General features: G+C 39.0%; 1 protein-coding gene across 1 annotated transcript; it reads left to right on the top strand.

Moving 5' to 3' along the window:
- Positions 1-27,349, top strand: PSMB7 (proteasome 20S subunit beta 7). The gene is made up of 8 exons (XM_040531335.1): positions 1-136; positions 259-352; positions 538-635; positions 1,147-1,287; positions 2,556-2,671; positions 11,532-11,590; positions 24,988-25,139; positions 27,114-27,349. The coding sequence occupies exons 1-8, from the start codon at positions 75-77 to the stop codon at positions 27,223-27,225; spliced, it is 834 nt and encodes a 277-aa protein (XP_040387269.1). The 5' UTR covers positions 1-74; the 3' UTR covers positions 27,226-27,349.
- Positions 27,350-27,832: the final 483 nt, after the last annotated feature.

Below are 27,832 nucleotides of genomic sequence, written 5' to 3'. Positions count from 1 at the left end.
CCCGGCCGCGGCCCCGCTGCGCGCGCAGGCGGCCGACCCGGAACCGCTCGGCTCGTCCCTGCCGCAGCGAGGAGATGGCGGCCGTGTCCGTGCTGCAGGCGCCCAGCGGCGGCTTCAGCTTCGACAACTGCGCTCGGTGAGGCCCGGGGCGGGCGGGCCGGGGGGCAAGGGGACGGGCGGGCGGGTGGGCTGCGGGGCTCGGGGTCGGCGGAGCCCCCCCCACCCCCGCCCGGCCCCAGCGCTCGCCCTGCGTTGCAGGAACTCGCTCCTGGAGGCCGAGCTCGTCCAGAAGGGGCAGCGGCTGCCGGCGGCCCGCAAGACGGGCACCACCATCGCGGGCGTCATCTTCAAGGTGAGGAGCAGCGGGCGGGCTCCCTGCGGCGGGCCGGGCCCGAGCGCTGCGGCGCCGCTGAGTCACCGCGGGGCCGGGCCCGGTGCCGAGTCCTCCCGGTGCCGGGCCCCCCGGTGCCGAGTCCTCCCGGTGTCGGGCCCCCTGTGCCGAGGCCGGGCTCTGGGAGTCGTTCTCTCCTTGCGCAGGATGGCGTGGTCCTCGGAGCAGACACGAGAGCAACCGAAGGAATGGTCGTAGCTGACAAGAACTGCTCAAAAATACACTTCATTTCTCCTAACATCTAGTAAGCGTTAAATCGTTTGTTGTGTGAGATTTTCAGCTGTTCCCTTTGCCAACAGCAAATATTAAGGTGCTTAAAAACAATAATTTACGTTTATTAGCCAGGCTTGCTCATTTTTGGTATTTTATTTACATTTAAACAGGATATTTTGTTTCATGCTTTGAAAATATTAAGCGTATGGGAACTTAATTTTTTCAATTTTGCAATGAGGGAAAGGAATGCTCGGACTGCAAATGCTGAAAAGAAAAAAAAAGTCTTAAGGGGCTATAATTACATATGTCGCTCATTAGAATTACCAGTAGCAAGGCTGTTGTGTTTCAGAGACTGTAGATGCTGTCTAGGGATGGCCAAGAAGAAAACCCAAGTAGTTACAAGGAGTTGAATGACTTGAGGCGGCTTAGGAAGAAAAAGGAAGTTTAAACTTGTTGAATAAAGCAGGCAGAATGCTCATAGAGGCACAGAGTTACTTTTTTCCCCTCCCCACCTCTTCCAACTTGCTTGCAATATTTTCCAGTTGTTGCGGTGCTGGAACAGCTGCAGATACTGATATGACAACTCAACTGATTTCTTCCAATCTGGAGCTCCATTCGCTGTCTACCGGGCGACTTCCACGCGTTGTCACAGCTAATCGAATGCTAAAGCAAATGCTTTTCAGGTAACCGAATGTTTTTATTTATTAATAATGCTATTAAAACTACCAGCTGTGACTCAAGCTCCTGTGAGTGTGCATCCTCACTTAGCCTACTTAACCTCCGTAACAAGACTCGAGGAAAGACTGAAGAATTGCTCTGTGTGTGATATTTTAGAGAACTGATACTACAGTTGTGCTGTGTTGATAGCATTTATACTGCAAAAATATAAGGACAATACTTTAATGAACTGTTGATCACACCAGTGAAAACTGATCTGTATCTTTTTGTGACAAGATGGCTGGACCAGTAATAATCTTGTAAATGCAAGCTTTTTAAATTGAGAATTTTATGACCTGTAATAGAATTAAAATCTGAAAATCTATTTTATTTTCAAAGGAATAGAATGACTAACCATTTGAAGCTTGCAGATTCTGCTAATACAGAATTCTGCTGGTGGTTTAGTGAGATATAGGAATATAACAGTTGGAAGTTGTTCTGCAGTTGTCCTGAGGAAAAATTATATGATTGCTTGACTGATTGGAAACCATTACAAGTATGGCAGTTGTACCCCCTAAATAGCAACGCGACTTAAAATGTGCCATTATTGAGGGCATGTTCTCCAAATCTTTAAGCATTGCAGTATTGTTTTAATACTGTTTTTTGTAGAAGTAAAGAATGCTGTTGAAAGAGAAAAAAGAATGAAACAAGCATATTGATTTAGAGAGAGTATTCAAACTATGGAAGAGTCTCCAGCAGAGTGAAATAAAGCCCTCCTCTCCCCAACACCCCCAACTTTGTTCAACCAAGTGACCTAGATGAATTACAATAATTCAGCTCACTTGCTTGATGCTGTATTGCTGGGCAGTTTGCCTTAAGCATGTCATAAGACAACGAATTAAAAAGTTAAATCAGCCAAGAACATCTCATGGAGGAAACGAAGGAATATATTTTCTTTGAAGTCTCTAAATATAAACGTAATTGCAGATACAGGAATTTCATGCAAGGCTTGAAAACTGTTCTGAATTCTCTCCCTGTCAGCACAAATGTATCTTCTAGTCTCCTTGCTTGTCCAATGCACGCTTGTTCTGGTTGACAGTGAAATATATAATGTTTTAGTTAATTTCTCAATTTAGGCTGTTGCTCACAGATAGTAAAAGCAGTCTTTCTGTTATGGAAATGTACCTGGTGTAATCATGGAAGAATTCTCCAATGCATGCGTTGTGTTTAAAACAAACAAAAAAGCACAGCTTTATTGTAGGTTTCCATGTTCACGTATAAACATTGTCCCTAGGTATCAAGGCTACATTGGTGCTGCCCTGGTTTTAGGGGGAGTAGATGTCACAGGACCTCACCTTTACAGCATATATCCCCACGGATCAACTGACAAATTGCCTTATGTTACCATGGGTAAGTGCTGGTTCCTTAGTACTCTGACACAACGATCTGGTAAAAAAAGTGTAATTTTAACATAAATTCTGTTGTTTGCTGTGAGCTGTGCAGAGCTCAGACTTCAGAGATAAAGCTGTACCCGTATTTTTGTGGCAGGTGAGATGTTCTATTTTGAATGCTTTAAGGATATGGGCTATTATACTATCTAAATCTTAAGCGGCGCAAAAATGGTATTCAGAAAGTTGCTCTTTTGTTTTCCCAGCTTACCTCAAAGCAAAAGAATTTGCAAAAACTTACTGTAAAAAATTTATAGAAACTTGATGTGCAGATAGTGCTAACTTACGCTTCATATAAAATCTTGTGTGGGGAACTGCATTCTTCCTGAAGTTTTACTGCAGTTCCATTAGGAATAAACGTGTCTCGCTTCTCATTTGGACCTATTGTATTTCTTGCTAAGTAGCAGCAGTGTTTTAAGCAAGAAGGTGCTTCACTGTAGTTTATTTGCTACGTACGATTGGTTTTAATTATGATATGGAGCTTCTCAATAAGAAGGCTATGTCTGTTGATGGGGTGCCAACTTGACATTAGTAGCCCACCGTCAGGTTATTAACTCTCTAAGTCTTCCATCTGTACCTTTTCTGTAATAGCACTAATTTGAACTATATGGAACTGAAGTAATTTTTTTTTAAGTTTCTGTTGTTGTGGGAGGTCCTTTATTTTTTTTTGGAAAATGTCCCGCAAGTTGATAGCTAATTTTAAGCATGAACCTTCTTCCTGCTCCTGCCTTGTGAGGGCTGTGGAGGAGAGTATGAAGCTGTTCTTTGATCTTCCTGGCTTCAGCCTTCTGTTTTGTTGGCCAGAGGTAGCCAAGTTTTAGCTTGCTTTAACCACATGGTTTTCACTTCTTGCTAAGAAAAAGATAGAGGTTCCTAGAAGAACCAAACCAGCCTTTAATCTACATGATGGCCTTGCTTCTTGGTGTCATTCCTTTCTCTTCTTGTGAGATACATAGTATATTCCTCTTTAGCTGTTTTTTCAACTTCCTATTCACAATCAGTGTTTCCTGTGGTCCCTGCACTCCAGGAAGTAGGTTGTCAGTTTCAGAAATTGACATTTGCAACTTGAAAAGGAATCATCTGGCTTAAGTACACATTGTTTACCCCAGTAGTTTGATAGAAGTGTTGCATTTGAGGGCCTGCAGACTGTGAAGATCCCTTCTTTGCTATTTCTGCTAGCAGTTTGTGTTCTAAAAATGAAGAAAAAAACAACTTAAACAGTAATGTTTGTCATGCATAATGCTTTCATTGCCAACAATTAGAAAAAGCAAGCAAATCATAAAAATGCATTTCTGTATATATCTCATTCAGTTCTGGATTAGGGAGTGTGATACTGAAAACGTGTAATTTTTGCATGCATTTTTTTGACATTCAGGTAGTACTGCCTTGCCAAGACCAAGTACAAAAGTAATGTTCAAGGTATATAATAAAATACAGTCTTGGTAAATATATTCTGATTTTTTTTTTTCCTCAACTGTAAACAAGTATATAGGATAACTTGTAAATGAGTACTCCATGGCAGCAGAATGCAAATGCAAATCATGGGCAGCTTTTCTGGTGTATCTTGTCTTTCTCCGTTAAAAGCAGATCCATTCTTCCATTGCTTCCCACTCCCACAAAAGCAGATGAAGAATACCTACAGGAGAGAATTAAACTTTTGAACACCTCAGTGGTGCTTTGCAGTAGCAAAAATCTCACGCTGAAGTGGCTCTTGAGCATAAGCCTGTTTAGTTGTGATCTCCTTGATAGAGCATTGGAGGCCATTATGAGTATTTTTAAGAAGACACTATTCCAGAATACAGAATCTTCATTCAGCTAGTAATTCATACTATATCTTAAAACTATTCATTGTCTGTGTCGTCTAGATAAATTTCATTAGCTAGACATCTTGATCAGTTTTTTATTTATTGAGGGAAGATTGAAGAGTCCCCTTGGTAAGAATCCAGAAATACAATCTTCAACTTGCAGGAGAGCCTTGGTGATTGCCATTCTCCCTGGTTATTGTTTTTGAAAAGGGAATTAACACACACATTTTTGAAGAGGACACACACATCTTGAAATATTACTGAACTTGTAAAATCTTTTGCACACAGTTGTACTTTCAATGGTTTCATTGTTTGATCAGTTCTGAGTTTTGTTCTGTTTTATAGACAACAATTTGGGGTTGAAGAGTAAAAACGGGTGAGAAAGGTAGAGAGTAAGAGAGAAAAATAGTAAGAGAGAAAACTGGTGTCTTATGAGCTGATAATAGTCATGTGCTGTATCACCTATGATTTTTAAGATCACTAACCTAGCAAGAATATCTTATAAGCTGGAAAAAGTAAAATTCCAAACATAACTGGGGTTGCAGTTGGTCTCTGAACTCAAAAGAAGACACTCGTTTCAGATTTACCTTTCATTTTGAAGACTTGAATGATTTTTAAATGAAATCTTGGTTTCTGCAGAGTTGCAGAAGTGTAATGTAAAGTCCACATAAATCAGAAAAGCAAATTGAAAGCAGAAAAATGACATAGGTCAGATTAATAAGCAAGACTTGCTCTATGTAGCTTTTATGCTGACTCTGTGATGGGAAAATACAACTTCAATTTTAGTTAATCTTTTCCTGTTCATGGTTGTTATCTCTAGATTAAATGCCATTAGCTATATTCTTGGAAATTTTAAAGCTTTTTTTTTTTTTTTTTTTTTTTCCTTCTGGGTCTCTCTTGGAGTATCTACAAAATGGCTTTTCTGCTCATCTGGAAGAGCAGGAACCAGAAATGCAATAACCTGTGGTTTGGGGATTTTTTCCTGAAACGGATTCAAAATGCCACCACAACACTAAGAACAGAAGTTCTTAGTGAGCAGTTTTTGTGGAGTTCTAGTACAGTGCATTAAACTAAAACAGCTTCATTGTAAAAACAGAATTTATGCTATAGGCTTTTTCATTTATTTGTCAGAAAAACGTGTACTTCTGTGGGACAGGGATTTAACTAGTCCGTTCTCTGAATGTGGTTAAGGAAGTAGTGGGTTTTAAAAAACGCTCAAACTATTTGTTAGGGCTTGACTTAACTGAGTTTCTTGTACCAATTCGTTTGACCTTCAGGCCACCACTTTCTTTGCGTTTGTTTTCAAATTTCCGTTGCATTTTCTTGATAATTTTAAAGAGATCACAGCCTGTTTTTATCAGAGCTTTAATATTCCTCATTTGTTAGAGCTGAAGATGTGATCTCAAAGTTTATTTTCTTAAACTTTTTTAGCGTGCAAAAAAAAAAGTCTTTGAGAACGCTGGAGGAAATGCAAAGATTCTGGTGTAAGTGATAAACCAGGGTTGTATATATGAATCTATTTCAAATGTTCAGCAGAGTGAGGCTTTGTGTGGGACAGTTAAGTGTGCATGTGGTAGCTATTCCGAGAAGCTGTGGCCTCTGAACTGACTTGCTGTTCTGGAAGTTAATGAACCTATTTTTAACGCGCAGCCTTTAACAAAGCTTTCCATGCCTTTGAACTAGTAAAACAGTACAGCTGTTAAACTGAATGATCCGCTTAACTCTGTGGGTATGAGAACTGTGATCAACTTACAGAAATTCTGCAGAGGTGGTACTGTACCGATAGATGGTGCCATTACCTTAGCAATTGGTACATTACTTGCTTGGCAAATAAAATCCATGTAACAGTCATGTTATGTGATGTCATTGTTTAGCCTTTAATAGAAGAAAAAAATAGTGTAAATGTCTGATTCTTATAATTGCCTTATGTCCAATATTGTAGTAAACTGTAAAACCGTAAATGACTTTAAACTGCTAACTACTAGGAGCTGATTGCCTGAATAAAGTCGTACAGCTGCCGTTATGTTCACGGTTACTTCTGTGCCTATGCTTTCAACGCTTTAAAATATGGTATTTCTGAAAATCCTGGCCATTCCTCTCCCTCTACAAAAATAACATAGTGGCAGAGCATGTTCAAGTAAGCAAGGGAGTAGGCTCTCAGTGGATTAATTTTACTCTAGTTTAAGCTTTGATTTGCTGTCAGCTGTGCCAGATCTGTCTGGTGATTGCATGTTACTTCTGTCCATGCTTCCACACAAAGCCCTTCTCAGCACAAATGTTCTTTACCTTTCTATACGCTGTACACTGATACTACTTTGTCTAATGACTAGGATATATTTTAGTAACAGGAGATCTGCTTACCGTTATAAATGAAAGAGAACTGAAACAGCAGAAAATGTATCAAAGGTCATATCCAAGATAGTAATAGGAGTTGTATTTCTGTTTTATGTAAACCGTAATGTTTTTCCACAAATGTTTGAAGGGTGGTTTATTAAATCAGGATACGTATCTTTGGCCAGTCAATTTCTGGAAATGAAATTCTTAATGGGAAATGTTGCTGAGGTGTTGGGTTATTTTTGTTTTTAATGTGCTAAAATATCTTGCCTTGAATGTATTTGTGGACGGGTAGAGTGATGTCCTCCCTTGCAAAGCAGATTTAAAAGATACTCAGTGCTTACTCAGGAGTGAAAACATCAAATTAAACTGTTTATGCTGACAAAGGACAAAATTGGATTTCAGCAAACGATGCAAGATTGTCTGATTGCTTGGCTTGTCTAGGAAAGCTTCTGGCCAAGACTTATAATGAAATGCGTGCATAAAATTAAACCACTTGAAGTCTGTAGTTCAGCTTTTGGAAACAGTAAGTATGTTCCAGTAGTCTCTAGTGGCAGAAGCTAGTCCCCTGGTACCTGTGTTGCTCCATATTCATAAATCAGCTCTTCATGCATTGGCAATGTTGTCCTGCCGAGCAAGCAGTACCACCACAGAGACTCGGCCCCTCAGCCAGGAACCAGGGTGAAAAATGATCCTGATCGATGGGGCTGTGGAGATCACCAAATTTTTACCTAGGATGAACAGCAAATTGAATAACAATGAGTGCGTGTGAATAAATGCCCTGTCAGGGAGTCCTGACACTGATGGATTAGGAATTGCTAAATGTTGCTCTCGCAAGGCTGTGCACATCCTCCGGTGTGGCAGGCTGAGGTAGCAAACAGGTCCTTGGATGATGAAAACGGGCTGTGCTTAGCAGTGAGGAGCTGTCCGCAGTGAGGAGCTGTCCTCAGTGAGTGCTCTGCTAAAAAGGTCCAGTTCACCTGTCGTAGAAAAGCTCCTGCGGTTGCAAAAGACAATGGAAGTTGTTAGCTGGATTTTCTGCCAGGTATCAACAATTATCTTTTACTTCAAATCTGATACCGAAGTGGTACGACTCCTCGTGTAAATGCCAAAGGCATTTTTAAAGTCAGATTATTACAGTCAAGTCCAGGAATTTTTGAATAATTCGGTTGTGAAAACTTATTAAATGACCAGTCTTTCTTAAAGAAGTAAAACAAAACAAAAAAACTCGTGTGGTCTTTTAATTAAGTTCTCTGGTTCGTGCTAATTGCAAGACTGAAAAGTATTTGCCTTGGAATACAACTTTGCATCTCGGTTTTCATGGTTCTTTATTTTTTGGCTATTGGTGTTTTTATATCTTTAGATGCCAGTTTAATATTTCCTGAATATTTCTGTTTCAAAGGTGTAGCTTACTGAAAATGGATGTGAAATAAATTCTTCAGAATTGATATGGCATTTTTTTCTTGTTTCCCAAGGTGTTGAAGTAATATTGCCATTGGTGTTTTTAAAAAGTCCAGCTAAAAGATTTCTGTATATTATGTAGCACAAATGCATGAAGACTTTACCAATTGTATTTGGTTTTAATTACCCTTACTGCTGATTTACAGAAGAGTTGTAAGCTAACATCTTTTTTTAAAAAAAAAAAAAAAATCCAACCAAGAGAAGTTCCTATTTCTGCACTGATAGTGTGGACTGTGTGGTGTTAAGTTCCCAAACTTAAAAACAAGCTATCTAAGATAAATAACTGTTGAGGTATTACTTTGGGTCTGATCTCAGTTGAGGATGCTATACAAGGATTCATTACATCACTGCTTCCCTGATTATTTTAATAGATTTGACGTTGATTTGCTGCAATGTTGGATCCTCGCTGACTTGAATCAGCTGTGTGTGTATGAGGTGGAAGCGTCTATTCCTCATTAGTGGGTTGCGTTTTGCAATGCTTGGATTTCGTCTTTCTCCAGACGTTGTTGCGGGCTTGTGGGGAGTGTGGGCAGGGGGCTTGGTGGCTGCTGCAGAGCAGTGCCCGCGCCGCGTTCCTGCATTTCTGTGCACGCTGTGCGGGACCGGGGTCAGTCCTCCGGGAGCACAATGGGTGGATTGAGGCTCCTTGCCTTGGTGTGCTACAGGTGGCTGCGTTAACTCACATCGGTAATGGTTTTCAAGCAGTTGGTATTGCTGTTGTCAAACAGCAGGTGATTTGTTTTGGTGGAGGAACTCAGAAGTTTCCATATATTGGTGTTCCTAAAAACACAGTTGTTACAGCTGGTGCTAGGAAGAGTAAAGAACTTCCATTGTGATAGTTAGATTACCAAAATCTGTTCTTTCAGAGAATGTTTAGCTGTGTTGCAGACTTCTTCTAAGGTACCTTTTTTTACAGACAAGCTTATAAAACTTACCTTGGGATTCATAACCAGTTGAAGAAAAAAACTGAGTTTAAGCTGCTTTTCCATCGTTGCTTCCTGTTCTTGGAATCTTGATTTTTAGACATAAATGTTTACATGTAGTGATAATTAAGTACATTTTCAACAACTCTCCTACAACCTACGCTGTAGGACCAGCTACATTTACTTATTTAAAGCTGATATTAAATTTGACGCTTATTTGCATGTTGGTAATGTGGTGAGATAGTTAACAGTACAGATTTTATGTATAAAGGACTTAATGTAACATAAGGATCTTTTTTTCCTTTCCAAGTCTCCTGAGTTCTTGTCCATGGGTTCTTTTGTGAACTTTTTTAAAAAGAGAACCGGAGGAATAAATCCAATCTAATTGTGCCACGTATGAAATTACTGGATTATTAGCATTATTGGTTAGTTTTTGTTTGTTAGTAGAAGTTTTGAGAAACGAAGACCATTTTTTCTTAGCTCAGTAGTTTTAATGTAGGAGTTTGTAAGATGCTAACTTTATATTTTATTTCTTCCAAAATCTTTTAGGCTTCAAACTGACTTTGTTTCTAAAGAAACCTTATCAAAGGGTAAGGTTGTTTCTTTTCTTGTTCTAAGGCTTCCCATTCTGCTTATGGTAGACCTTCATCTGAGTGCATTAAGAGTATGGTCTTAGTTTGAGACCATATCCCAGATTTTTTTTAACCTTTCATTAGAAATGTTCCAGCGTCATTGTACAAAAAGAATTATTTTATAGTTTAAGTCCTGTATTTGTTTTGGAACACACCTTATTTTGACCTTGTTTGAAGGATCAGTAAAATTCCTTTTATTTGGTGATTCGTTCTGTGACATCAGCTGTTTGTATCAGCAGTTCATTTCTGCTATTAGTTGCTTAAAAATCCTTTTTATTCCCAGCTTCAGCATTTAAAAAATGGAATCGTATATTGCTCCAAGGTGTAAATGAATAGTCACAGCCTGTAATACAAGTACGCACTTAGAGTGTCCTACTGCTTTTAGATGTGATGTATTTGGTACTGTAAAGGTAATGATCCTCAACCACAGCAATATTCTGTAACAGGAATATCTGTCATATTCATTGGGATTACCATGTTCATTGATTTGTGTCTGTAAATCTGCTGTTTCTACCCTTTAAATTTGATCTATAATTGGACCTCCTTAAATGGTTCAGATAAGGTAGTCTCTATTTTCTCAACAGTGTCACTGTCAGCTTCTCCTTTTTCATTATACATTCAGCAGACTTGATAAAATCAGCAGGACACCTCATTTGAAACTGTTTAATCGCTGCCTTTTTCTTTCACTAAACCATTGAGGTGGTCAAGCGATATACACAAATCATTTTAAATAGAAAATATGGCTTTCTCTGTGACCCAGCTAAACAGATAGCAGTATGCAAAACAAGTTAAAAAGTAATAAATGCCAAAAAATCTTCTAATTGGAGTAAAAAATTGCAGGTAACTTTATTCACTCCCCAAAAGTAGCACACACTGAAATATGGTTAGGGCCACAGACAGACGAGATCCCTTCCTGAAGATTCACTCTGAACAAAGCATGTTTACAGTTTCCAATAGTATTGTACTGCTTTTTGTATTCCTTTATGGAAAGTGTATTTGTAACACCTGCAGTTAGTGCTTTGGGTAGAGATGGGCTCCGTTACGTTATCGTACTTGCAGCGTGGGCTTTAGGAGAAGTAATGTTAAACTTGTGATGTCATCTTTGTCATTTCGTCTATTGAGTTGCTATTGTTGAAAGTAAAAATAATGGCATGAAATAAATGTGTAATAAACTGTTAGATATGGGAAATAACCTGATGGCAGCAGCCAGCAACCCAGTTACCACTGCTGGCTTACTTGTCCCCTGCACAAAGGTGGCTGTGCCGGGGCGGCTTGTTAGGGCGATCTGTTCCCTCTGGGCACCCCAGTATCAAGTGCCGTACCCTCTGGTGTGGGTTGGGGAGTGGAGGAGCAGGAGTTGAAGCTGGTATTCAGGTAACTCGCTTTTGCTAACCTCATTTTCATATCTCAGTGTTTACAGTGATAAAAAGGTTGTCGGGACAGGGAACACAAGTCCGTGTACACCAGATAACAAATTTAGGATTAAATTAGGTGTTGGACCTCAAGAGGTAGATACTGTGTAATAGTTGTAAGCGAAGGTAGACTTGCGGTCTGATTTGTGTTGTTGATTATTTGTTACCTTTTCTTTAATAAATTAATAAGAACCAACCCACAATCTTGTATCTAAATATGTTGGCTAAAGAAGTGTCCTCATTTTGTTACCATAGGTTCTGGATCACTAGCAGCTATGGCCATTTTTGAAGATAAATACAAACCAGACATGGAGGTAAGAGATGATTTTTTCTTTCAGTGTTTCTTTGGCTACAGTAATTCTCATGACATGAAGAATTTAAGAGATTTGCTTTAAAAAAGTTAAATCTGCTCAAATGCTTAAAATACATTAATGTCAGCTTAATGTAAAGAAAATAGGGGATACAAAATTGAATAAATGTATAACCTTGCAAATTTAAGTATGGAAAAACTTGTATGATTTTAATGTAGATGAAAGCTTGAAAAACATGTACATTACTAATCATAGTTGACTCCAGGAGTTTAACAGCACTTGCATAGTCAGTTTTGCTGGGTTTTTTGCTCAGTAGTCAGGCAGTCTCTTCTTTATGCAACTCTCAGTCTTTAAAAGAGAATAGATGATTGTAAAAATAACAAAATGTTCCAGTAGCATAGGAAACCAGTTAGATTTTGGGTTGATTGGCTATGTTCAGAACTAGCAACTACATTCTTGTTGTTATTATCTACTTAAAAGCTGGTTATTGGAAGACTTGGTTGTGAGTTGTTTGTGTTTTGCCAGTGATCAAACTTGAGAAACGTTATGGTTGTTCATGAAAGAGAATCGTTAAGGAGAGCTATAAAAGCTGGAGTGTCTTGATGAAGATCAGAATAAGTTATTCTGTTATATATTTTTTTTAATGAATTTATCCAAGGACATTATCTTTGTATTCTCTCTAGTATTTCATTACACTTACTAGCACCATGTTCAGTGTCTGCTAAACTAAAAATGGCGAAAAATCTAGTTACCTGCAGGCTCACAATTGATGAAAAAAAACAACACCAAAAAACAATTGTAGAGCTTTCTGTGACCATATTTTGTAAAATGCCTCAATAGTGTCAAGACCCCCTTTAAACCACGTTAATCTCTTCAGAATTTGTGAATGCTCCTTCTCATTCTGATCAGTTAATAAGTTCACAGTAAAGAAAAAAAATGAGAACTGAACACAAAATCAGAAAGTTAACCCATTAAAATGACTTGTAACATTAACTCTTGCAGTCATTTGAGCATGAAATACACAAATAACAAATCTTACTAGATATTCAATATCGTTGAATAACACACGAAAAGTTGATGAACTTCAGAAAAGATCTTCAGACGTTCCTCATCTTTGTAGTGCAACTGCTGTGGGCCATTTTCTCCCCTCCAGATGTTGCCATGACTGCAGTGTGTTTTCTGGGGATAATCCCATAACTCTTGAGTTCCTCACTAAAACTGATCAATTAAAATTTACACTTAAAACACGTCATATGCTGTTATATATATGAAATAGTTGTGGGTGTGCAAAATTAAAAAATGCAGTAAGATGAGGATTTGTATGTTGCTTCAGTGTTTTAGGTAATATCTGAAGAAGCTGGATTTCTGGCCTCCAGTATATTTATAAATGCTATCAAAAACACTGGAACCTTTTAATAGGCACTCAAGTATCTTCTGTAAGTAGCATTGCACTAGATAACTAATAAAAAGAACCACTAGGTGTAGAGGTAGTCTTTCTACTCTTTTTTTCCCCCCATACTGCTGTGAGAATGACACAGTCTCTTTTCCAGCCTTTCCTGTGACTATGCACTTGGCATGTGTGCTATTCAGACTGAAAACATGGACTACAAATCCTTGGAATCAACAGCTACAGCATAATAGTCCCCTTTCAAAGATACAAATGTCAAAGAGCTATGCTATGAAACTAAAAATCTTACCTCATTCTCAGCTAGTTTTCAAGCTTGTATTTTAAGTCTTTCTTTGTGTAAGAGCAACCAAAAATGCACCCAAATTTGTTAATTTTCCAACTTTTCCTGTTTAGAAAGGTCATCCTAATTAAATTGTCTTCATACACAACCGTAAATGGCAGCAGATACTCACTGTTAGAACAAGCATGTGGAAATGCAGCCTACCAGTTTGTTGAAATAGATATTTAGATGTTTGAGGCTTGTGTGCAAGCCTCAAACCCTTAACCCTTCCTTTGTTTTTATGAGACATTCTGTTGTCTAATAATTTAATAATCAGAATATCTAAACCAGCAAAGTTTCAAGTGGTAGAGCTCAAACTCTACTTTTAAACACTTCTTCATGCTGTTACAGCTGCCATCTTAAAATATTTACTTTCTATGCCAGATTTATTTTTTCCAATAAAATAACCAAATAGCACATTTCTATTGAAATTAAATTAAATCCGAACCACACTGTGTATTCTATGTAAAATTTGCTATGAAATGGCAATGATGATTAAATTTAAAATTCGTGGAGATTAATTTAATGAAATGGGTAGAGGATTAATATTTTTCTGTCAAGATCAATACTGCTTTCTTTTGCACTAATTGTCAGAATATCTTGCTAGGGCTACTGAAGGGTAGTGGTGTGCTGCAAGACCATCACATCACAGAAAAATGATTCAAAGGCAAACTGTCCTGCACCCTCTGGTATCGACTTGCAAATTAGCATCTGGAATGTAATTAAACAAGCTTAATGAAAGTAGCAGCTGAATACTACTGGAAACGACAATCAGCTTTTTTCGCTCTGATATATATTCTGTACTATTGAAGCTGATCACCAAACACATCGTATGAGCACAGTTAAAAAAAAATTAGCATTTATTTGAAGAATAGGAACTGTTTTTCATTCTGTTATGCTTTTGGCATGCACTGGTGTCCCATGAGAGCCATGCCACAGCAGATAGTGCACAATATTTATAAATCTATGACAGGCAATAATAGCAACTTGAAAAATTCTTTTGCTAGAATTTCAAGTTGAGAGCTGCCAAAAGCTGAGAGGATCAAATCTGCAGTGGCAGCTGCTGTGCCCTACAGTTAGAATTGTAGACTTTGAAGATTCTCAACTTAAAAAAAAAAAAAAAAAAGAAAAAAAAAAAAAAGACTGCAGGCTTAGCCAATTTTTGCAGGTTTCTAGAGCCCTGGCTCTCTGCCTTTTGAAGATGAGTTGCTGAAGCTTCTACCACTGCCTGAGGCATGCTAACACCAGCAGGATGTGTTTTTTTCCACAGACTTAGTGTGTCTTCAGATTTAAGTAGCACATGCTTTATCAATGCCAACTGTGATGGTCCTTTCCCTGGTTGCAACGCCGGGAGATGATCTTTACCCAACATCCTTCAGAGAAACTGCTAAGATGGATGGTGACGTACACAAGTGCCACTTCTGCAGTCTGATTTATGGAGGCATGTTTCATTATGAAGCAAGTGCTGGCCTCTAGAGGAACCATTATAGATTGCTGAAGATGTGAACACTTTCAGCCCTGAAGGCCTGTAGATGCTTCAAAATGTAATGCCAAGCACCTAACTACTGTGGAACAATATTAATCTGTCATGTGGGCAGCTATAGATCTACTTTAAAAAACATAAGTGGAAGAACAGCACATCTAATAGAGTGTTTTGAGCTTAGATCTTTCATTGCAGCCCATTTTTCTTTCAGCAGAGTAGCCATATGGTTTTTAAACCGTAGTCAGAATTTGCAAATACGCTCATGCCTTCCAGTGTTAAACAATAGTGAAGAAGTGCTCTGAAGCAGTAGATATGGCAGCCGTCATGATCTGGGAAAAAAAGTGTGTCTATGGTATTAGATGCTGGAATCCTGGCTTTATCTATGCTGTGGTTGTTGAATTCCTAGGGAAATGGGGGAGGAACGTTATATATTTTGTCCTGGTATTTGACTTCTCTTTGAAAAGTAGATTTTTTTTGTGTAGAAGAACTACTTGATGTACAGTGAGGCTATACTGTAGCTTCATATTTAAGCATGGAAACAGGCTGTCTGTAACTTTCTTTTTTGTATTTCATTAAAACAGCCAAGTTTATTAAAGGAGGACCTAAAAGGAAGAGAGTGAGGAGAAGCCACAGAAAGCAGTATTACTGCAGAGAAAAAATAAAATACATCTCGTAATGAATTCAGGGGCACAGAATAGGTGGGGAACAATGGAAGGGTATAAGAGTCTGGCAGCTATTTAGTAATTACATCTGAAATAGATCGTTGCAAAAATGTGAGATTATATTTACAGTCATTTAGTACACCATTTTTAGTGTGGCAGGAAGTCAAGCAGCGATGACAGAAAACCAGAAGCTCTGGAGGGCAAGGAATGGATTTGAAAAGGGGGTTGCGATGCTGTGACTGTGTTCCCCTCGACCCACAGACACTGGCCCTCGTGCAGGAGTAGCTCTGCTGTCCGGGAGTTAAAATATTTTGCATCCTGCTTTCCCACCAGCGATGTGCGCTCCTTCACCTGGTGGCCAGATTTGCTTTTGTGACTGTTCTGCAGTAACTACCTTTGCTGACTTGCTTGGTTTTGACAAACACGGGTAGGGAGCAATCTCACGAGCAGTCCAGCTGGCAGATTTGGTAATCCCTTGTAAATGGAGAAATGAGAAGCAGACCAGCCGTGGGAGGTAGTAACCTTTTCCAGCTAATGGTTGCAACTGTCCGAGTAGGTGTGCTCACAAAGAAATTACAGAAAGGAAGAGGGCTGGAAGTGATCTAGGTTTAAAATGCGTAGTCTCAGGCTCTTTTGGTTCGCAGTGTTGTTCCTGGCTTTGCCACTGATTTTTGAGGTATGTGGGAGCAGCCCCGTGCCCCCAGAGCGAAGGAGCTGTGGCATAAAGGACGCCTTCCCCAAGATGCTCTGCGTGCACTGAAGGTCTTTGCTGTATCAAAGGGGAAGGTAGTATGAATGCTGGTTTCAGCACATACTTCTTATTTATTTATCTTACTGAAATAAATATCAGGCTTAGTACAAAATATTAGGAAAACATGTCACTTTCTTCGATTTTTAAACAGCTGACATACAGATCATTCAAAAATGTTTCTGTGCTTATATTTCCTACTGTCCCTTAATATAGTGGCATTATTTTTGTTTATTAGCTACTGAGAATAATACTGAGCTATTTTTGGAAACTGCCAAAACTCTCTAATCTTCAACAACAGTTCTCATCATTCTTATTTAGACTGCATCTGTGTGATTCGGGGCTCAGGAGCAATGACAAGCTGCATATGAATTCTGTATTCATTAGTGATGGTGATCAAAATGCCTGTGTCCCCGCCATAGGGCTCAGGTGTGCAAGTCTGCAGGCTAATCCCACCAGCTGACATTCAGAGGTTTAATGACTCCATGGGAAGGTGACCACTTGCTGGGAGGTTTGTCGGCTGAACTCAGACGGCAGACAATAGAGATCAAGCCAGACTATCAGAGTTAAGCTGGAGAGCCTGCCTGAGATACTTGAACTCCTGTTGGTGTCAAACACAGAGATTAAGTAAATGGAAAAAAAAATCTGACTCTGTGAACAAAAATAAGCACTTAGTATTTATGTGCTCTGTATATCTGTTTATTTTATTACTCAGTGACAATAACGGAGACTGTTAGTGGCGTGTTTTCACTGCCTTTTACTGATGGAGCTCTCAGTGATACAGATTTCATGCTTTCCTTACGTACCTGTATTATTTTCTCCTTCAGGGACCTGAATTTCCATGGGTAAATATCAGATATTACCGCAGACAGCCATCCAGAAAATAAAGGCTTCTCATGCTGTTCCTTACTTTTTTAGGTTAAACTTAGTGTACCCTAACTCCGTTTCTGCTTGGCACGTTGGCCAGTCAGTTCTGTTCTCATCTTCCACAGGATTGTGCCTTGGATTGATTTCCATTGTTGAACCAATGTTAAATGGGAAATACGAACCTGATTTAAAATGGTCTGTGCTGCTTCATAGCTATGTGGGCTCTGAAACGGCTAAGATTACTGGAGAAGAGTTTTGAGGTGTGCTTTTGAATGTATCAAAGTACAATTTCTGTGCAGAAATCAGGTGGGAAACTGCCAGCAGTATTAATCTGGGTTACCAGTAGTACCCCGTAGCACTTTCTTCTAGCTTTCTGTTTATGGGCTCTCAAAATAAATAAATTTTGCCTTGTTTTAAATTGGGCCTTGCTGCGTGACAAAGAGCAACCATTTCTTCACCTTTACGAAAGTAATACTTAAACTTTGTACGTAATAATGTAGACAAGGCAGTCAGAAGCAGAGCTCCATGTTAAGAGATCATTTCGCTGCAGAGGGTTGATGTAGGACAGGTAATTATTTTTGATGCATTTCTCAGGAGCAGGTGTTCCTGTTTAAATTGTTTCAGTTTGTATATCTCCTATAACCGCAGAACCCAGGCAAAACATGCTGGAAAATATTTCAGGTGGCACGGAGCCCGAGTACCGTCCTGCAGCGAGGACTCCGAAGGCAGAGTGCGTCTCTGTGTGAGCGGAGCAGACCGAATGGGCGTGAGGCTGAGGGGGGATTGTGCCTGGGCTCCGGGGGGGAGGCATCCTGCGAGGCAACGAGGTTTATGGAGCTTTTTGGTGTATTTAGGAAGAAAAAATTACCAGGGCCGAAGACTTTTTTTTTTTTTCCCCAAACAAAATGTTCGCTTTCATTCCCTTCCATCGTTTTTTTAGAGTTTAGGTAATAGTCACGTGAAAGTTAATTTGCTTTATTTGAAGCCAGATGTTATTGCTGGATATTCATCTTTTGATGCACAGTACTAAGGCATAGATTTTTTGTTTTTATTCCCTCAGTGGTTTACATTTCTTGCTACGTCCTGGCAGCTAAGGTTCAGTGCCTTAGTGCAAGGTAATGCAGTGGTACAGAAAACCGAGGGTACCGCGCCGGGTAGAACTTGCAGCCTGGCAGAATTTACAGCTCTGTTGTTGTTGAGCGAGTTCATTTTATTCTGAGAATCGATTCCCTGAAAAACGTGAACTTTACACAGATACAAGCAATAGATTAAATGTGTTTTCATATTAATTCTTAGCTCAAAGTATGGAAGTAGTATTAAAAGACTCCCTGCAGTTGGGAGAGGAGCTTGTGATTTAATTCTGTACCAGCGGAGCTATGTATTGTACTAGTCTCCTTGTAAGGAATGAAATATAGGAACTAATGTTATTGAATAGGAGTTCCGAATCATATAAGTTTTTTGCCTTGGCAGGTAATTTGGCATAAATTGTTAATGTAAATCCAGGTTAGTGGGGAAGACATTATTTTACTAAAAAAGATAAACTGCTGATTAATTCAGTATAGAACTCAATTACAAATTGAAAGTGTCTCTGCGGGACGCCAGTACCCTAAAGACAGCAGATGTTGAATTGATACTCCAGCATATTTCACACTGGTATGAAATATTAACATGGTTTATTATACTTGTGTGGTGTACAATATCAGAAAGGGGGAGGTGGCGATGAGCATGGGCTTGCAGGCGTCTGTACCAATGGAACAAGAAAAAAATGTAATTACTGAGAATAGTAATTAGGGACTTAGGTATATTTTATTTGAAAAGTTCTTGGTAAGAACAGTTAGAAAAATAAACATTTACTAATATATTATTCACAACAAAATTTGCATCAAATGCAATACAGAATTATCCGATATATTAATGAATTTAGGTACATTTGCGTAAAAACTTAAATTTGATGAGGTTTAACAAGGCTGCTAGGTCACTGCTGTGCTCTGATTTCTTTTTTGCATAATTTTCTGCCTATGCCACTTGTGCTGAAAATTACTTCCTTTCAAAACTAAATTTCCTGCATTTTTTCTGTATTGTAGGCAGCATATTAACCCTGATGTATTAATAACCCAGAGTTTTAAGCAAATTGTTTTTTTGTCTTTCAGTGTATTGGATCAGTGATGGTGCCACAGTCTCTGTAGAGTTTGCATTTGAGAATATGCCACATTCTGAAGGGAAAAGCGGTGTAGTGGCACAAGGAGATACAGGAATGTATATAACTTAAATTTGGTTGTGCTTCATTTTTATTCATTTAAGTAGAAGTCCCAACTTCAAAAACTTGCAGAGAAGGTAGAATTCAGACAGATGCTATTAAAGTTACCCTATTAGGAAAGCCATTCCAAACAGAAGGCATGATCCACAGCATTCGACAGGATGTGTTCTGGAGAGAAAATTGTAATCGTATTTAATAGTCTTCGAGTCCTTTTAATTTTTCCATCGCACTTACTGAGAATATTCAGTAGTTTCTACCCTTTCTTTATGCACGAATTGGTATTTGCTCCCAGGACCCATCTTTTGTGTCTTACTGCTACGTGTCTCCCAGATGCTGCTAATCTTTACAGATTCTGATTTTCATAATCCTTTTGGCTTACTTTGTGACTTTTTAGAAAATGAACAAAAGCTGGTGGTGGAAGGAGCTGGGGAGGGGCTAGAAAGACTGACCACTTCCGAATTTGTTCATCTCATCAAAGCTGAAAGAAAAGCAAGATACAGTGATTGTAGCATAGTTTGTTTATTTTTATAAAACGGATTTATGAAACAAACTATGTTTTTCATCTGCTTGTGAGGTACTGCTTGAAATTCACACTCTCTTTTGGTGAAGACTTGTGAAACCCAAGTGGTTGAAATTACAAGTGCCAGGCCTTTCCAGCTTCAAAAGGCAGCCAAAACAAATTTGTTCTCACTAAATGGAGCCTTTCAACGTCTCTGTACAAGGAAAAAAAAAGCAATGTACTTTGCTTCCCAGTTTTGTTATCTCTTTGGACTTACCCTGCAGATTTTAGCATTGCTTCCAGTTACATATTGATCTCTACCACGATTCCTCCCAACAGACAGACCTGCACATCCTCGCATGTTGTAGTCTGCTGATTACTCTTCGAAAGTCTAATTATGCTTCTGTAGGTGCTTATGTCCTTCAAGAGGTATCACTTTCCTAGCCTCCAATTCCCAACACTTCTTTATAGATTTTTTTTTTTTTACCATCTCTGCCCTTCCTGAAGCTTCTGATTTCTTCCCCTCTGCTTCCTTCCATTCTCTTCCCACCTGCCAGTCTGGTGGACTCTGCCTTTCAGTAGGACGTACTTTTTACATTACAGAATTTGAACAAATTTCATTCTGCTGTAAAAGTCAGTTTTGTTAAATGTTTTTAGATTTTTTTTACAAAAGTTGTTACTTACACCCAATGATATTCATTGTATACTAACATTCATTGTGTACTAATATTTCAAATTCTTACTGAGACTTAGATATTTGATACATAGTGCAGTTCTCCAACGCTAACAGGATACTGGTGACCTGCAGAAGCCATTCATTCCTTTTTGGTATGAATTAAAAAATAAAAAAGCTTTCTGCAGTTTTTAAGTATGGAAAAGACATCTTGTTTAACTCACTTGTGAAATTTTTAAAAAATAATAATAATTTAGGAAATAATATTCACAAAGCAGTTCAGCTGCTCCCTTTACTGCTGTAGGCATCATGATTAACTTGTTTAAAAGCTATTAGTAAAATAGCATTAAGATGAGGTAGAAATGTTCACATCCTCTGTAGAAAAGTGTCTTTTTCACTTCAGTAGTATTTGAAATCTGGAAATCGCTTAAGTGAGAGGAGAAACTTGATTCAAGTCGTATACAAGAGTAATGTGTAAAAGTTCCTTATTGGTGCTGTTTGGGACTTGCACCATAGCAGCTGTAGAGAGGTAATCTATCAGTTCTTGAGTGTCTACAAAATGCAACTCTCCAGATAACAGGTTTAAAGTAAAGATTTAATACAGTCTCTATCTACTATGATGCTGCAGTGACAGTTTAAAACTCATTCTCTAAATCTCAGCAGACTTTATAGCTAGCAGTGGGCTCATATAAAGCTTAATGGCATTACAACACATAAATCATCTTTTAAAGATGCTACCAGTAGCTCCAATATTAAATGCAGACAATTGTCTGTGTTATAAATAATTTATCAAACACCATTTCAGATTAGCCTTTCATGCTGAGTTATTTATTTTAGCCTTTACTGTACTATTCCTAAGACACGTTTTGAAAGATCCATTACTGGTCAGTTTAATGAACTTGGGGGTCTGTTTGTTCCCCCTCCAGCACTATGGTACATCTGTGGTGACCATTACGTGGCTGATCTGGACCTCTTTGCGCCTTTTACAAGTGCTGCCCATTTGTCATGTAGTGGTAAATGGAGTTGCACATTGGAGTCCTGGGACACGTTGTGTGATGTAGTGATGGAGACAAACAGATAGCTCTATAAAGCGCTGCTTGTCACAACTGACTTGTATTACAGTACATCACTCTTGCTGTAATCTCATTTAAGAAGCAGTGTGGACCCAAGAGAATGATATTCCCAGTTAGCTTGGTCTTTGCAACCATAAAGTAGGAAGTGCTCCTTTTATATACTCTGAACTTTTAGGGTTTTTTAAGATTAATTATTACAGTGACTCATTCGTGCCCCTACACTTAAGACTGTGTCAGCACTTTTCACCATAACCCCCTATTTTCGGGTTGTAAAATAGCAGTCCTTGCTAGAACTTTGTATGCAGCATCTCTATCAAGGATATTTTTTTTTCCCTCTCGTGGCTATTCTGGTCATCTTTCTAAATTATGGAAAGGGGAGGAGGAGTAAACATAGCACTGTAGTAGGGTTTTCTATAATTAAAATTATTCCAGGTTCCTGAACTAGGCTGCACTATATCAGATGAAGGAGCTGAGATTACATTTTAGACCTTCTCAGTGTAACAGATGCTGTAGCATGGTTACAGCTGAGCTCTGTTGACTGTACTGGTCATTTTAGAAGTTTTCATTTTGATAACAGCAGATTAACATTTTAAGAAATAATAAAAAAATGAGTTGACTCTGCAAGATTTTACATAATTCTAAAAAAAAAAAAAAAAAGATTAAAGGGGAAGAAACACTCATATTCTGCTTTGCTTTTCCTAAGCTGTGATGTTTCTCTGGTACCAACAGCTCAAATAATAGGTTGAAATGTTTCTGGTTTTGCTGCCACTTTAATTAAAAAAAAAATAAATCCATTCACACACTATTGTTTGTTTGTCTTAGTAGTATTGTGAAAATAAACATAAAACACTATCAGCACACAGCACATCTGTGCAAGCAGTCTTGTATCAGCTGAAGGAGAAAACACGTGCTTATCAGAGCTTTACTACCGAAACACAGAGGAAACATACAGGAATTATTTTTACAGTATGTCTGTTTTGGTTTAGTCAGCGTGGTGGAAAGTGTAATTCAGTGGAAGTGGGTTTCTTGTTTTTAAAGATTGAGGCTAATACGAACTTAGGCTGTTTAATAGTTTACTGAAAAAGCCCCACTCTTGGTCAGTGCCTTAATGAAGCTGTTAGAAGTGGAACGCTGCTATTAACAAGTTCTTTTATAGAGGGCCATTGGAGAATGCAGAGTATGCGCTGGGAGCAGACGTGATTGTAGCTGAGCTAATTTTGGGCTCCTCTTCAGCTGCACTTGTACGCTGGGGCTTGTGCAGCTGCTGTCTGAATCAGAGGCGTTGGAGGAGTTGGGCTCTCTTAGCATCGTGATTTTCACGGGCAGGATAGTGGCAGGGACGCTGAGGCCTTTAGAATGAAGCAAATGAAAAAGGTACCTCTGTCAGCATCAGCACCGGGCGTTTGCTCTTTTTGCTCTTTCGTTCCTGTCTAACGGCAGAAGATTACTGAGAGGTGGGAAATGTCAGCGAAGCGACAGAGTGCCCGCAGCATGCAGTTACCCCACCGATCGCGCCGGGCTAGCTGTGCAGTAACGGCCGTGAAGGACTGTAAGCTAAAACTGAGACAAAACTTCTGTGTTCACGGGCTTTTTTCAGTCTTAATCTTTCCTCCTTGGAACAGGCCTGCTCTGCTCATAGTGTCTCTTAAGTTCTTGTACACGTTGGAGAAAAACCTAAGCTGGCAGCGAGGGGTGTGCTTTGTGCTCAGGTGCGTACCTAAGAGGCCCCGGAAAGATGAAAATGGGGCGGGTGTAGGTGCAGGGGGCGTCCCTGCCCTGCAGCCTGACGCTGCTGCCAGCGGGAGGGGGCAGGGGCAGAGGCAGCGGGGCAGGGAGCTGCAGGGAGTTGTGTGGCACGAGGGAGCGGCGCTGCTGGCGTGATGGCAGGGACACGCAGGTGCTGAGAACAGGCGCCCGTCGCTGTGTTTTGCAGGATTTAAATGAATGCAGTAGGAAGGTTGGTTCGCAATATTGATGCTCGCTATCTTTGGCTACAGTGTAAAATTAAGGATTTGCTGGTTTTAGTTCATTTCTAATATTGCTGGATCTCATCTGTGACTTTCAGCTTTTGGAGTTGCTTTTGAAATAAAAATAAGCCTTCCTTGGGAGCTGTAGAGGGAGCCAGTGCAGCTGTAATAGCCTGTACTAGAAGAGAAGGTTATCGGGCGTATCAGAACTTGGACTTCAGAGGCCTCTATGTCAACATGCCGTTTATTTTGGGATGGGGGATGAAGATATTACAAAGCTGTTGTGGTATTTTAACGGAGAGTTTTGATGATTTTGAAATGTTTCCTTGTAAAAAGACATTAAGCTGAATGTTAACGTGTTTGTGTAACGGAGATGCTATTGTGCTCTGTTTCAGACTATTTAGACAGTTTCCAAATAATGTAAAAAATAATTAAAAAAAATCCTCAGTTATGTGCAGCATGCGTAGCTCACCAGCTGCATATTTGCACCTTTAAAAGACAGTAGATAATACAAAACCTGTAAGAATGCGAACACCTGAACTTCCGCAGGATTAGTGCATGGTTTCAGCAGCAATAAAATGTGAGCTTTATTTCCTGTTCTAGTTTTTGATTCTAATTTTGCTACAATTAGGATTCTGTTAGTTGTACTAAATAATGTAGACATATATGTTTTGAAATACATAAATTAATATAATATGCTTCGTATATATATAATGCTTTAATTATCTGTGGGATTTCTGAAGTCTATAGCAGAAGAGGGACTGTAGCAAACTTCCCATTTTTCCTCATTTAAATGCTAAGAAGTCAATCAAAAACTGCAGTATTTTGATAAAGCCACCTAGTTCTGCCAGTATGTTCAGCCAAGTTTTCTGCACTTGTTTTCAGGACTGGAATTAAAAATATTAGTAGGCTACAATTCAGTGCAGAGCTAGGCTGCCTTGCAACGCAGTTACAGAATATATTTTGTAAACCAAGCTGTGTTCCAAAATTATACAAATATTTTTGATACTGCAGAAGAAGAGTAAGTAGTTCCTACCTAGGGAAGGATTATAACTACTATGGGTCTTTAATTTGTATGCAGCTGTTACAGAGGGCACTATACGGAACTTGTTCGTGTGCACAGAAGCCTGTAAGATAAAATCCATGTTTAATTTCTCCACTCATTGAGACAAAAATCTTAATTTTGTTTCTTTAACTCTCTACTAAATCTGATGCCTCTGTCTTCAGGGGAGAGAGGGCTGGAGCCTGAACAGGATAAAGGCTGTCCCACTGTTCAGTAGGCTGCTGTTCATGCTCTGTGGTCCTTCGTGATTATCTCATTTATTGTTGTGAGAGCTCACAGCTTCCACTGTCACATGGACAAACATTTCTGTGAAATGCCAACGCTTGTGCAATGACAGCTTTTTTTTTTTTTTTTTTTTTTTTTTTTTTTTAACTTTTACAGGAAGAGGAAGCCAAACAGCTTGTGAGAGATGCCATTGCAGCTGGCATATACAACGATCTGGGCTCTGGCAGTAACATCGATATCTGTGTCATAAGCAAGAATAAGTTGGATTTTCTCCGTCCATACGATGTGGCCAACAGAAAAGGCGAAAGGTTAGTGTTTCTGAAGCTGTGCGTTATCTAGGCTGCTCCTAACCGTTCTTGTTTTCTGTCATACTAAATTTTGTCATAGTGCTCTCTAGATCTCTATGCTGAATTTCAGCTAAACAAGAAAACAAAATTAGTGGCTGTACTTGGCAGTTGAGAAGAGGCTTAGTTGCATTTACAGGTGTGTGAAAGAAACTAATTGCTTACCTGTCACCTCTTTGCTATGTTGAGAGACTGCTCATGGAGTTTCAGGCAGTTTGAGTGTGATGAAGTTTCACATTTGTGACTGAATAGATGTATCAGGTAGCAGGAAGGTCCCACTTTGCATGTTTGCTGAAACGTGTGGTGCCAGAAAGACTCGTGGCATCACCATGCCCGGTGCAGTTCTGCCTAATTGTAGCATGGGGATATGAAAAAGGAGCACATGGCGCAGCCCAGCCTGTCATAGCTGTTACCTATGAACTCACTGCAGGGGTAAAACCTAAAGAAAACTGCTGAACTCTGGCCTGGGACTGCCATGTTGTCTTCTAGTTCTAGAAGTATTTTCTAGCCTGTGGCTGGAGAACATAACCTATGTGAGATTGCTGAGACAACAGACAGACATTGTTTTGATAATTTGATAATTTTCATAATTTTTCTCATAAATTAAAATTGTCTAGAAATGTACAGTAATGTGAAAGGACAGTTTACAGTTAATAGCTAAATATGGCAGTAGCAAGATTTAAGCCTAAACTTGAGTCCTAGTTTATGTATAAATTAACTACAACTGCTGTGTTATGAACGTTCTTGCTTTCCTAATGAAATAGTGCTCTTAACCACTTCAGCTGTGTAGAAACCTGTGCTGCTTTCCAGCTCTTCCCTTTTGCTGCAAGCCCTGTCAAAAAGATCCATTTCAGTATGCCCACCCCCACCCCCTTTTTATGGTTCTCAGTGTTCATTGCCTGTATTTATTGAAAATGACATTATTCTGTGACTTGTTTTGAATGATTGTAACACAAACCTAACTCTGTACGTTGTTGGGAAACAAGGTTACATTTAAGGATGTAATATTGTCTTGTATCACTGAGAATATTCAGAATACAGAGGTGCTGAGATTCTCAAGTGAGTAAAATTTGAGTGTTAGCAGAGCTGACAAATTTTACCTCTAAAGGCTCAGATGTGTTGTTTGATGAACTACATTGCTGTGTTAGTGAAATTACAGCCCCCCCAAGGCGGTTAAAGGATTTTGCGATATGTACTTTTATGTTATGTGTAGCAAGTTGTGCAACTTTTCTGTACACTACCAAAATAGTGGACTTCAAAGAAATCTCTTTTCCCCTTCTTTTTAATGCAGGTGGCCATAGCCAAAGCCAAAATGAATTGCACTGCTTCAGTTAAAAATCCTTTGGCTTTCTTACTATACAAACTTGTATGCATGAGCCTTTATTCTGAGCAGAGACTTCCCACTATATAGGTGGTTAGCCAGAAAAATCTTCATTGAACATTTTAAGTGCGATTATGGCTTCTACTGTGTAAATGGGAGAAGAGTGACAACTGCTTTACAGTCAGATGCAGCAAAATCTCTGAAATATGGTTTGATTACAGGCAGGCTTTGTGTTAAATGGTAGCTACGATTAGCATGGAAACCCAAAGTTTATACACTGGTAAAATTAATCTAGAGATGAAAAAAAGCTTGTGCTTTGAGCAGGAGTACACAGCAAGAATGGCCTATGCTATAATGAGATCCAACTTATTTCTACAAAGTAGCCTTTCAAATTACCTGCTACTTTTTTTTAAATACCATGTATTTCATAAAAATGCTAGGTTAGCTAAAACTTTATTAGTTGTTGCAATCAGTTTAGATTCTGCAATAAGCACAGTGTCACTCTGGACTACTGTAAGAAACTTCCATATCGCAGAAGGCTAATTAGTTCTGAACGTCTAAATGAGTTTTCCTAGGTAGTACCATCTTTCAGCTTAACTTTCACTTTTCTTTAACAGGTATGGTAGATACAAGTGTGAAAAAGGAACTACTGCTGTTCTCACAGAAAACGTAGCACTCCTGGAAATTGAGGTGGTGGACGAAACTGTACAAACCATGGATACTTCCTGAACATTATGTGCAGCCCTTCTGTGTCACTGCATATGAACGCTAGTTATGTTTCGCTTTTAGAAGCCTTCCTGCTCAAAGAGAAACATGCAATTGCTACAGAATAAAGAGGGTTCTGACCATTCTCTTAATTAGTGTTTCATAGAGTGCTGATTTCTTTTGGTGCTGCTCCATTCTTACCCCTGATGAAAACACAGGACTCATGCAGAACAGAACTGAAGCATCTTACCATTGTGAAAATAAGTTGCACGCTACCCAGAAAGATCTGTTATTAACAGAAGAGAGCTAGAAGTGTCCAACATCCACACTGGTATAAAATGTTTCCATTTCTACATTACATAACCAGAGAAAACATCATTTAGAAGTCTTAATTGTCTTACTTGCCTGAATTTTTCTATAAGCCTTCACTTGGAACTTTTTTTGTCCTAAAATCCTGAGTTCATGCTCTTTGAGATGAACTGAGTTCAAGTTGTTTTACACTGTATTCCATAATCTTATGCAAAAGAAAAGCTAGCTGAAAATCCACCTATAAAATTATTTTCTCACCTACTCGAAAGAGAATGCATAACATTTACAGTCAGCTTCAAAAGGTTAATTGGTACTAGGCCCT

This window comes from Cygnus olor, chromosome 19, assembly GCF_009769625.2.
Source record: "Cygnus olor isolate bCygOlo1 chromosome 19, bCygOlo1.pri.v2, whole genome shotgun sequence".
In the NCBI taxonomy this organism is placed as follows: domain Eukaryota; kingdom Metazoa; phylum Chordata; class Aves; order Anseriformes; family Anatidae; genus Cygnus; species Cygnus olor.
Note: the sequence above shows the minus strand (reverse complement) of the source record. Positions and strands in the feature narration are given on the sequence as shown.